This window comes from Drosophila hydei, unplaced genomic scaffold (assembly GCF_003285905.1).
Source record: "Drosophila hydei strain 15085-1641.00,03,60 unplaced genomic scaffold, DhydRS2 tig00008114-arrow-pilon, whole genome shotgun sequence".
NCBI classification, from domain to species: domain Eukaryota; kingdom Metazoa; phylum Arthropoda; class Insecta; order Diptera; family Drosophilidae; genus Drosophila; species Drosophila hydei.
This window is the reverse complement of record NW_022045827.1, coordinates 5,606,621-5,619,222: the sequence shown is the minus strand read 5'-3', so window position 1 is coordinate 5,619,222 and position 12,602 is coordinate 5,606,621. Positions and strand designations below refer to the sequence as shown.

At 39.6% G+C, this 12,602-nt stretch overlaps 1 protein-coding gene across 1 annotated transcript; it reads right to left on the bottom strand.

Annotated features, from left to right (window-relative positions):
- Positions 1 to 7,712: 7,712 nt before the first annotated feature.
- On the bottom strand, positions 7,713 to 9,085 carry LOC111605526 (fork head domain transcription factor slp1). Its single transcript, XM_023324087.2, has one exon. The coding sequence runs from the start codon at positions 8,978 to 8,980 to the stop codon at positions 7,952 to 7,954; it is 1,029 nt and encodes a 342-aa protein (XP_023179855.2). The 5' UTR covers positions 8,981 to 9,085; the 3' UTR covers positions 7,713 to 7,951.
- Between the last annotated feature and the right edge of the window lie 3,517 nt (positions 9,086 to 12,602).

The following is a 12,602-nucleotide window of genomic DNA, read 5'->3' as shown; positions in this document are numbered from 1 at the left end:
ATTGCTTCTGAAATAAGAAATATTAAGAAAATAAACCAAGGCAACGCTATGTCAATATATATATGCCGACCAGTATATATTAAGTATGTAGTTTGGTCAAAATCTAACCTGTCAGACTTACCTTTGTTCAAAAATGTAATAAAAATCATTTATTTTTCATGATTCCCATATCTGTCTAAACATATCAGACTAGAATATCGAACACACAGCTTTGAAAATATAGTCCGAATGTGTTTTTATGGCAAATTGATTTATATATATATATATTATATATATATATATATATATATATATATATATAGATAAATGATATTTATATTTTTTTTTTGTAAATTTGCTTGAAGTACCCGCTGCGACAGATAACCTGTTACACTGATGATTATGTATACATTCAAAAATGTCTATATTTTTATAATATTCATTCACTTTTATCGTAAGTTTTATATTCCTGCATCTTGTATCAAATATTTACACTACACAACAAACTTAAGACAAGATTTCTTGCGTTCAATATTTCCATGAACCGTATTTTATATGCTCATTCTCTCAACAATTTTTCGACCCACTAAAAAGCACATTCATGGTCACATAGCGCATCAACTGCGTCACAAAAAATACACTGAACAAAAACAAAAAAAATCTGCTGTGTTTTCTAAACGCAAACGTCGCCTGTGCCTGCTCCCGCTAGTCTTACAGCTGTGTGAGCAGCCCTTTTTTTGGCCTAGCACTTGATAATTGTTGACAATGTGTTATAAACTGATTTACACGCATTTAACGAAAAGAAACACTGCCAAAACTCACGCAGCGCCAACACCAACAGCAACAACAACAACAACAACAACATGACGAACATCGTTAGCGTCGACGGGCAACCGCTTAGATGTCATCGTTAGCTGATGTTGCTGCTGGCGCAGGGAAATTGAAATTGAAATTGAAATTGGACATGAGGCGAGGGGGCTGCGGCAGCGGCACGGGGCAGGGCAACTGGTCGCGTGTGCCACGCGAGGGTGGCAACTTAAAGGGGCAAGCACGATTTGTGTGCGCTCTGCTGTTGTTGCCGTTGTTGTTTGTGTGCGTTAATGAACTGCGTAACAATTAACAGCAACAACGAGCACAAATAAAGCGCAACAGCAACAAGCAGAAGGGTGCTGCGGCTGCGGCTGCAGCTCAGCTTAAAAGTCAGTGGCCACGCACACGATTCCCATTACGTTGCCCACTTCCCACTGCCCAGGCCCAGTCGCAATACTTAAACTGAGAAGCGACTGCCGCTGCTGCTGCGGGTTCATTTGCGGATTTATTGCTGCATAATCGGACAGCAGCAAGCAGCGGGAAGAACGACTAGCAGTTACCCTGTAAACACTTAAATGTGAAGAGCATTTCCAAGACAACTTCGCACCAGCCCCAGCCTCAGCTGAAGCTCTTTCAATTTATTAGCAAATCTAAAATCATGGCCACTCCCTACAGGGTAGTGGCAAGGGCAAGAGCAAACACTGCTTTGCTTGATTATGCTGGTGGCTGACGCCTGGTAGCCCATTGCCTGGTCACTTAGCTTCCACTAGCCGCTGATCCAAATCAATTTAATTGAGGTCCAGCACGCTGGCCGCCTTTGGCCCAGCTTAATTTGTCCAATGTGTTGGCAGTCAATGGTCGCCCCTGCTGAGTGCCCACTGTATCAGTGTGAAATCTGTCAACTGACATGGGCTCTCTATCTGTAAGATCTGCCAAAGGAAGTTGGGGGTTACCAAGTGCAATTGAAAGGATGACAAGCGGACACACAATGAGGAGGAAGTTACTTAAGAAGACAAATAAAAACATTTATAGAATATATTAAAATAATTAATTAGCAAGAAATGTTCAACATATATTAAAAGAAGTGAAGAAGAACGCTGGCTTACCTTAAAAAAATATGAAATAAAAATAAATATATATAAATATTATAATAAAATAATATAAAATATATCAAAAATAAATATTAAACTTTGTTCAGTACAAAAAATCTTTTTTGAAATAAAATAATATTTAATATATAATAAAATAATTAAAAATGATAATAATAATTGATTTTCTTGACAACAAATAAAAATTAAATACAAAAAAATATTAGGAATATTTTAATTTTGAAAAACTTATTACAACATTTAATAAATATACTGAAAATGGCAAAATAATTGTAATCAATATATAGAGGCAAAAAGGAATGTTTTTTAAGAAATTTGTTATAATAAATGTTTAAAATTATAAATAAGTAAAATATATATAAACACATAAATAATATTCATTCTTCAGGTACACTCTAAGAAATTTCATAGACCTTTGCAAATAGTATAAAATACAAAGGAAAATAGACAAGTAGCTAAGATATTTATCATTTGGCACGCTTAATCTATAGCACGACTGCAACCCAAGGCTATATTGCGATACACTCGTATACGGTAGTCAGATGTCAATTTATAATCAATGATTTATGTCTTCGACTCGTTGTTGGCGACCCACAAACTGACATTAAGTAGTTGAGTTACGTATTTAAATTGTGCGACACTATCGATCGTCTGAGAGCTGAGATGGAAGGAAGCCTTGCAAGTCTTGGTCGGGCGTGTCACCTACACAGAGGCCTCCGCTCCCCCGACTGTCTCTGCCTGTGTGACAGCGAGTGACCACAAAATGTGTTTTTAATTGAATGCAATGTGTGGTGGTCAGAGTGGCCACAGATGGGGGCACAACACACATTCAAATATTTATTAATAAAATAATTGTTAACCCATGGCACAAATACTAATCAAATAATGAATGGAATTGTTGCTGCCCAGCAATGAAAATATTTGAAAAATATTTGTAGACGACACACACAAGCCACCAGCATGTGGGTAGTTCGCATGGGTTGCGGAGGGCATAGCTCTATGGTCTAGGCGAGTGACGAGAGTTGCTCTCTAATTAGTCTTTCTTTCATTATCTTGGCCTCTCTGTTGACCCGAATTTCAATTAAGTTAATTTACGCGCCACACATCGAGGGCAGCATCAGGGGCCAGGCATCAGAATCAGACTCGGACTCGGGCTCGGACGCGGACTCGAGCTCGGACTCTGACTCTGGATCTGACACTGTCAACCTCTCGCGGAACGGAACCAATTCAGCGCAATAAATAAATGTACTATATGAATGAATAGTAGCACCAGCTGCTGGCCAATTGTTAGCGTAAAAAACACTTTTGATCAACAAAAAGAGAAAAGCAGAAACGATATGAAGAAAAATACGCGCACAATTAAAAGAAATTATGAATGAGTATGAATAATGAATGCACTTGAAGTTTCTGTCTTATTCCGATGACTGGACCCGCTCGTCGCACTTGATTGGGTGCGCAACTCTTCCCCTGATAGAACCCAAAACGGAAGTGAGTTCAGTCGGGTTGACAACACACAATATGCATGACAACTTGGCACATGAACTCTGATGTCAGACATTTGCAGATGCTCACAGCTGCGACAGGCACAATCAGATGTTGCACGCGATGCCTCCGAGAAGGTGGTTTCTATAGGAATGACAAGAAAGAAACACACGTACAGTGAAGCTTACACATATACGACAATTTTTTATATTAAGTTTAAATAAGTCTGATAAGGCTGCTATAGACTCTCTGTAGAATACTTTAGTTTACTCAGATTTACGCATACATAATATAAAATTTAAATAGTATATTTTTTGTAATGTTTGTGAATAATTTATTTGTACAGTTTTTGAATCTATTTTTCTTAAATTATTCTAAATATATTTTTAAATTTATTAACAATTTTTAAAGCATTTTCCTATATATTTTATATGATATTAAATGAGTATGAATATTTTTTTATTGTATCTTTTAATATTATCACTTCAATAATTTTTAATCAATTTAAAAAAATTTATAATTTCATTTTTATTTAAATAATTATTTTTAATTCTTTTTTTTTATATTTCAATATATTTATAAATTTTTTTTGTAAGACAATAATGCTTAAAAACATTTTTTTATATATATTTTTTAAGACTTGATATATTTCACATTTGTCATTATACTTATATATATATTTTTTAATTTTTAAAAAATTTGTTTTAAAATTGTTTAAAAAATATATTTAATAAAAATTTAAAATATTATTTTTAGCTTTTTAAGCCTCTATCTTCAATTCTTCTTTACATTGCCTTCTCTTCCATACATTTTATATCTTCAATCTTAATAACTGATTATTGCAATTTACAGTCCCTTCATTTATTTATACATCTACCTCTCTAATAAGCCAACACCTTTCCTTCTCTCCCTCCGCACATATCCCTAGCAAACTTCTTTAGCCTCTGATAACTGAAAAACTGAAACTGAAACTGATCTATCTATCTAATCTCTTAACAATTCTCTACACAGCACCTCAAGAGCTCAATCCTTGCGAAACAAAGCGACTAAACCCAAAACGCGTTGGGCTAAACCTCAAGGCAAACAAAGCGACCAACTAGCTGAACTATATACAATATATATAAAATATTTATGCCACACAAAAAAGAAGAGGTATAACGACAGAGAGAGATAGGCATAGAGAGCTCTGTCGATGGGCTTGAATCATTAATGAAACTGGACTTAGATTACCAAGCAGGAGATGAGTTACTGCACAGTCTGCCTCATCCTGGGGCATAGACTAAATGCACAAAAAGTGTAACAAGCGGCACACGCAGCACGTTGCACGCTGCGCTGTGCAAGAATAGGAGACACCCTAAAGGTAATCAGCTTGGGCATCGGGACTAGCCCGGAGACTGGCTTTTGTGCTCAGAGCCGTGCCGCCGCTGCTGCTGCTGCTGCTGTTGCTGCTCTTTCGACATCGTAATCCCTGCACTTAACCCGGGTAATAAGATAAAGTAAGGCAGATCCGTTTTTCGGCTGCTTCTGCTTGTTATCTTTGTAAATTGCATGTCGAGCACTTAAGCCAATTCTCAAACTCAACTCAACTCAACTCAACTCGAAACTGGTTAAGCACAGTTTGCACGCGTGCTACTGCAGCTCGACCTCACAATGCGAATGCGATGCTAAGACGCTGTGTCTGTGATACAGTTAAGCGAAATCCCCGGCAGCTATGGACCAATAATGCCAGGCCCCGAGACAAGCCAATACAATCAACACAATCAAGCCGCAACCCCGTCTTAGGCCGCAAACTGCTTTAGCGACTTAGACGAGCTCGAAGCTGAGGCTGAGTCCAGGCCGTGGCTTAGGTAAGTGGATTCATTTTGAATCCAATTCAGCAAATCCCGAGCAGCCACAGAGCACAAATTGCAGAAATGTGTTAAGTATATAATGCGCTCATCCAAACTATTTCAATAACAAGCAGCTACTTAAGCCCCGGCCCAAATATACCCAATCAAACAATGTGCCCGACCAGATACCCTATCCTGTCCAGTGCTATCCCATCCCATACCATACTCCTTTGTGTGCCCTAATCGCACACAAAGTTTCATATGCTAAGTCGCTGGCTAAGCTTGGCTTGTATATGCAAAATATTGGATGGCATATGGTTCTTATCTGTGGGCCCACAACCCGATTTAACTCTTCCATGCCGCTAAGCCGTGCATAAGCCCCAAATATGCTAAACAACAAATAAACTAAAACTGAAATGCGCAAAGGTTTAGATAGAGAAAGACATCTTGACGGAGGATTATTAATGTAGAAAATCAGATTTAGAAAAATTGTAAAAAAAAACGGGTAATAGATTAGAATTCTTAAATGTAAGTTGAGGGAATATATAAACAATGATTTACCAAAAATTATATACAAAAATTATATTTTATATTTTAAATTATATTTAAAAGTTAGCGTATTAAACCTTCCAGTTTAGTTACTACAGAATCCGTCTTGAGACTTACACAAAATTATTTAAAATTATTGATTTAAAATTATTTATTGCAAAATACTTGACTGATATCTATAAAAGTTAAAAGTAATCAAATCAAATTTCTCTCTCATTTTTAAAATATGCCACATGAACCTTAGTCTTCATAGGATTACTTGAATATATATTTTCTAATAAGTTCAAAGGGCTTAAAATATTTGAATCTATATTTTCTAATATCCATGTAAGCTGGGCATTCAGCTAATGTTCATATGGCAGCAACTGTCAGGCTAATTTCCGACTTACGGCAACTGTGTTCACACTGAAGTCCCCCGCACTGTACCGACGAGTGTGCCCCACTCCCGCTCTATGGCTTGGCACCCTATAAAACTGCCAGCTAATCGTTTCAATAACATGATTTACCAGCAAACAAACCCAAAACAGACACAAAGTCCGGACAATAATTTACAATTATTGAAAATGGGAAAAACTCAGAGAAGAGAGAGAGAGGAGAGAAGGAACAAAATATAAGATGAAAATACGAGCATGATAATTGCTACCGGAGCCGTCGCTCACTCACACAATGTGCCCCAACTGAACAGACTAACGATGTTATTAATTATCATTTTCCTAAACAAATCGCCAGAAAGAGAGAGAGCGAGAGAGAGAGGGAGAGAGAGAAAAGCGCAGAATTTATGATATGAGCAGGTCTTGTTAGATCAAGAACTTGTTGATGCCATCGATGACTCTGGTCGAGCCTGATAATGATGATGATGATGTTTATTCAGATAATGTTGATGCTCCGTTTTTCTCACATGTTTCACTCAGATGCGCACTTAACACACACACACACACACACACACATACAGCTGCATCTATGGCAAGTGATCAAAGCGCGTTTGCCGCTTGAAAAATTTTGGAATATTTGAAAATGAAGACATCAACATTTGGGTACGTGAACAAAAACAGTTTGAGAAATTCTAACAACGCCTTCGCCCTGTGGAAGAAGAAGAAGCAGCAGCAGCAGAAGAAGATATTGGAAAAAAGTGGCCCCTGGTTAGCATTGTCGGTGCCCTTTTTGCTAGGGTTCTCATCTTTCACTTTTACCCAGGCATATTAGTTGAAAAATTGTATAACAAAAGTTAAGAAAAATTGCTGTATTTACACACACACACACATGTGTAGGCAAATAGACGTGTGCTGCCTTAGACAATGGCCTGGCTGGAACTGGACCCCGGTGAGGAGTCCTACGAGCAAAGGTTCATAGTTGGGTTACCTGCGGTGCGGGGCACAGCTGGAGTTGTCACTGGGCATGTAAAGAGCCAAGAAATTGAGACAACAACACAGCAACAACAACGACAACATCGATAACAACAGCAGCAACAACAACAACAACAACAAAGGCGATCGCCCCTTTTCTCTCGCAGCGAGAAGCTTCAAACAAATCTTATGTTTGCCGCCTGATTAAGTCATCAGACAGCTAAAGGCAGCTAATAGATGAGCGCAGCGGCTAAATATTACCGAAAATAGTCAAATAAAAGGCTAGAAGTGGCTTGAAAACGGTTAAGCCTGCTAGATCGGCAAAAGTTAAGCAAAAATAGCTAGAAATAAATTAGGTTCGTATAAGCAATAGCCAAAAAAGGCTAGAAGTGGCCACAACTAGCTTAAAATAGCTTAAAAAATAAATAAAATTTAAAAAAATTAAGCTTAACTCTATAAAAATTCATACTAAATGTTTTTTTTTTTAATTTTCAAAGTTTTTTATTTATTGTGAATTTTTTTTTTAATTTTTAGTGCTTATTTCTAATGTAGCCAAACTACAAGCCGCCAAGACGGCGTGGCAGCTGTAGCTGTATTGTTTTTTGCCTGTGGCGCTGCTACTCAATTGCTAGCCAAATAGCTAACCGGCTGTCCAGGCCGGCGCTGGACACAAAAAATTGTTTGATTTTTTTGCTAAATGCATCATTTAGACGTCAAAGGGGATTTTGTGCGCGGCTCCTTGCTGTTGACGACGACGGCGACGACGTCGATGGCGGCGGCTGCGGCGGCTTTACCAAAGCCTTGTCCCATTAAACCAAAACGCTGGGCGTGGCAAGCAGCCATGAACGCCTTAGCTGGCCGGAAACTTGCCAAAGAACTGCATGCGCTGAAAGAGTTCGGCATTCATGTGTGCGCCTGGATAGCCCTGCAGCTGTGGATGGGCGGCAGCGGGGGCACTGTGCTGTGGCGGTGGTGCAGCGGCCGGCTGATACTGCATCTGTGGCTGGCCATAGCCAGCCATAGCAGCAGCAGCAGCAGCCGCCTGATAGGCAGCCGGATTCATGCGCTGATACAAAGCAGCAGCGGCGGCAGCAGCAGCAGCGCCAGCAAAGGGCATGCCCGGATAGCCGTAGCCAGCTGGTGCGCCATAGCCGCCGGCTAGCATGGGCGAGAAGATGGCCTGGCGGTAGGCGGCGAGGCGGGTGCGACTGGCGCCCGGATTCTTGCGACGCAGCTTGCCCGTGGTCTCACCGATAAACACCTCCTCGGCAGAGGGGTCCAGAATCCAGTAGTTGCCCTTGCCGGGATCGTCGTAGCTGCGCGGGATCTTGGTAAAGCATTTGTTCAAGCTCAAATTGTGGCGTATGGAGTTCTGCCAGCCGCGCTTGTTGGCCTTGAAGTAGGGGAAGCGATTGATCAGGTATTGGTAGATGCCATTGAGGGTCAGGCGCTGTTCGGGACTGTCCTGGATGGCCATCATGATGAGCGCATTGTAGCTGTAGGGCGGCTTCTTGTTGTCATTGCTGCCAGCGCTGATCTTTTGCTTCTTGCTGGGATTGCCAGCCAGTTCGCTGCTGCCATCACTTTCCTCGCCGTCCAACTCAATGTCCTCATCATCGAATTCCTCCACATCCAGTTTATCATTGTGCTGCGATGACAATGATTCGGCAGCGCTGCTCATGGGCGTGCTGGTGCGTGAGGGGCTGTCGAAATCTTCGGATGCAGATAGTTCGCCATCGGAGTTGGCATATGGATGATATGGCTGCTGGTGATGCTGCATGGGCTCGTGCTTGATCACTGGTGCTGTGGGTTTTTTAGCCAAGATGGCATCGATGGAGAAATTGCTTTTGAATTCCATTTCGCAGACACTTTTCACCATTTCTTTTTCTTTTTCTTACAAGTCTTTACAAAATTTCTTTAATTTTTTGCTTCAAGCTGAACACACGATTTTTATTGTGATTGTTTCGTTGTGCACGTTGCGATGCGTAGCTCAATACTGACTCTCCATAGCTACGCAGCCTGCTATTTATACCAAACGCCTCTCACACAAATCTACATGAACACTCACACACACGAACGCATGCGCTCAGAGAGTGTGTTGTGTTAGGTAGACGGCGAGCGTAGACTCCGCCTCTTGCTCAAACCGGTTTGGCTGACCATTTTGTTCCACTTGCCATCCACACTACTACTACACACACATGCGCATGCCTTTGCTGTGCTGTTTGTTTTTGTTGGTGCTGCCGTTTGTTTTGGAACTTGTGGATGTTTATTTGCAGCCCTTTGCTTGGCTCAGCGTCAAAATATCCATTACATCCAATCCAAACAGGGGTTGCACGCCGCTCTCTTCTTGTAGGCGTATGGCTGTCGCTCGCGCTCTCTCTTTCTAACTGCTGCCCCTTGTTTTGATTTGGCATATAGCAGAGTTAATTGCTACAAAATAAAAATAATAAGTAAATCAGCAGCAGCAATAGCAACAGAACCAGCAGCAGAGTCGCGTTTTAATCAAAAAATAAATTCGTGGAATGCTCTCTTAATCCAGTTGAAAAATTAGTTCAGTTTCAGTTGCTGGATTTTCACTGTGTCTCACTCTCTCTATCTTTCTCTTTGTCTCTGTCTGTGGGATTACTTGACAATCCACATTGGCTTAACATTTTGGCCGATTTGCGCTGATTTGCAACAGCTCAATGGAGCTCAAGTGGCAGGTAATCCCCTTGACCAAGTAAAGGGTTAAGCATGGGCCAAGCGTCTGTCTGGATTTGTTCTACTTTCGCGGAAGATTTATTAAATCGCGCTTCTTGGGAACTTTATACCTCTTGGTCGAGCACTGAATTTGATATGGTTACGGTTAATGGATCCAAGTAAACATTTGCCAGATGCACAGACTTAAAGATAACGCTTTAGTTACTAACTTTATAACAGATTTGTAAAAGGGTTCGAGCACAGAGACATATTTTGAAAACTCGAATATGTAGAGAGATTAAGGGATAACTATTTTGATATACTTAAAATGAAGACTTAGATTAAGGGAAGACAAGATATTTTCAGATATGAATCATGAAACTTGATTTTGTATATAGGATATATAGAATTTATATAGTTACTTATGTTTAAAATAGCAAACGAAGGGCACAGTAAAGTTAAAGATCAGATCAACTAAATCATCTAACTATTCTCAATAGACAAATCTTAAATTTCTTTCAAAATATTAAAATTCCTTAATATGTTTATCAATATTCAAAAATACTCAAACATTTTAATGATATTTTGCTTGAGTAGGAAATTCTCTCTTCATTACTCGCACTACCTGTTCGCTGCCTGTTATAAACGAGTGCTATAAATCCAGGTCATAAAGCCAGCCATAAAGCAAGAGATATATATACCTAGAAGTTAAGACTAGGAGGATTCATTCAAATCTAGCGATTTATCAATAAAGCAAAGATTTGCGGGGCACGGGAGCAAAATGGTTCGATCCATCCAAACATCGATCCTTGGCCTGAGTGAAAATCTCGTTCACAGGCCGCACTCGATGCATGCCAAATCAAGCTGGAAGCAGGCAGCGACAGCAGAGAGAGAAGTGGCCCACACACTAGCGATCGATCATGTGCATTGTTCGGCCATGAAATCGTCTGGCTCGAAACTCGGACACAATGCAAACGAAGTGCGAGTTTGAGGCCGGAGCGCGACAAATGCAAAGGCGAATTGTGCAGAATGTCCAAAGTCTTATCGCAGTGTCCTGCTGTTGACAGGACAGTTGCCAGTTGCCAGTTGCGAGGACTGTTGACAGGCCCTATGCACATTACGATCAATTATGAGCCTCAATGCACTCCAGGGGCGTAACGAATCGAGGGGGCTCGGTCCTGGGCCCGGTCCCGGGCCGGAAACTTTCCCCCTGGCCGCATCTTGTGGCGTTAATTCAAAATTACATGCACATTGTTTGCGGCAGCTACGTGGAATTTCGCCAATGTCTTTTCTATTTCCATTTCGTTCCTTTTTTTGTAATGTGCCAGGCGTGGCAGGATGAGCGTGAAGCTTGCCTAAGTGTGGTCTGGCAATGAAACCATAATGTCAACCAACAGGCGGCCACATCATGGCCTTCCAGCGTCTTCCAAGCGCTGATCACCAATCATCAACTGTGACACGACTGACCACGCAGCGCGCAACCCAAAGTCACTTCCACAGTTTAACTAACCATGCAAAACCCTCTAGTTCTTCACGCATTTTTTCCAACAGGTATTAACTGCTGATTATGGAAATTAAATTGATTTCCGAGCACCTTCACGCTCAAGCATATGAAGTACTTTAGTCCTGCTCTAGGGCTTGACTTGCTAGGAATAGTGACTTACGATTTATATTTATAGTGCTGCTTTAAATATATTTTAAGATTATAGGAGTTTGAAGGTCTTCAACTAATACAATCGCTTTCAAGGATGATTTGGACTCTAATCACAGGCTTAGTATGAAGAGCGTATTTTCCAGCTGTTTACTTTTATTACTATGTTGCTATACCAAAAGTTTTTGAAGGCTTGAATATATTATATATTATATCAAAAATATCATAAAAAATTACATATAATATTTATAAAGTACAAAAATAAATTAAGAAATTATAAACTATACAAATATAAATATAAAAAATATTATTTTTAAAATATATAAATTAGATAAGTTAAAAAAATATTAAAAGCAAATATATATATATAATAAAATATAAAAAATATTATAAAAGATATATAACATAATATATAAAAAAAGTAATAAAAAAAATTTTTTAAAAAATGTTAATAAAAAAATTCAAAAATTAAAGTTTCTTAAAAATATTAAAGGCTTAACTAAAAGCTACAAAAAACTCGTAGCTTAATAAAAATATTTAGTACATTAATTTAAGACTGCTAGAACTCTATTAATAATATTCTGTAGAAAAAAAATGTATATTTTTTTTTTTAAATCCAAATCGATAATTTTTAAACTTTCATCTTTTAGCTGCAGCTGATGCGAGTCTGTGTGGGCGAGCATTTTGAGTATCTGTCGGCTTTAGGGCCGTTTTGAAATCAATTAGTTTTGTCGCGGCTGTCAAAATGCGCCAGGATCAGGACGTACACACACACACACCTACAACTAGGTAAAAGTCGAAAAGTCATGCTTGCAACATGCTTAGCTGCCATTGCAGTTACAATTGCAGTGGCTGCTGGCTGGGAGTCGGCGCTGCCTTTGAAGCCGGCGACCGCTGGTCATGGCATTTGCAAAAATTTCCAACTCAATTAGTTGAACTCTGCCCACGCACAGAAAAAAAGGAAGATGCACATAAAAATATGAAAAGAGCTGCCGCACTTGGCCACAAAAGAGAAATGAAAATTCGAGGCGTTCAAATCTACATTTATCCTCTGTCTTCGACTACGAGCCGGGCGGGGCCAGCAGAGACGGGCGCAGGGTTGTCTCTCTTATATTATTTTATTTTTCATTTTTCTGTTTTTTTGGTTTTGGTTTTGGTTTCTTTCACTGGC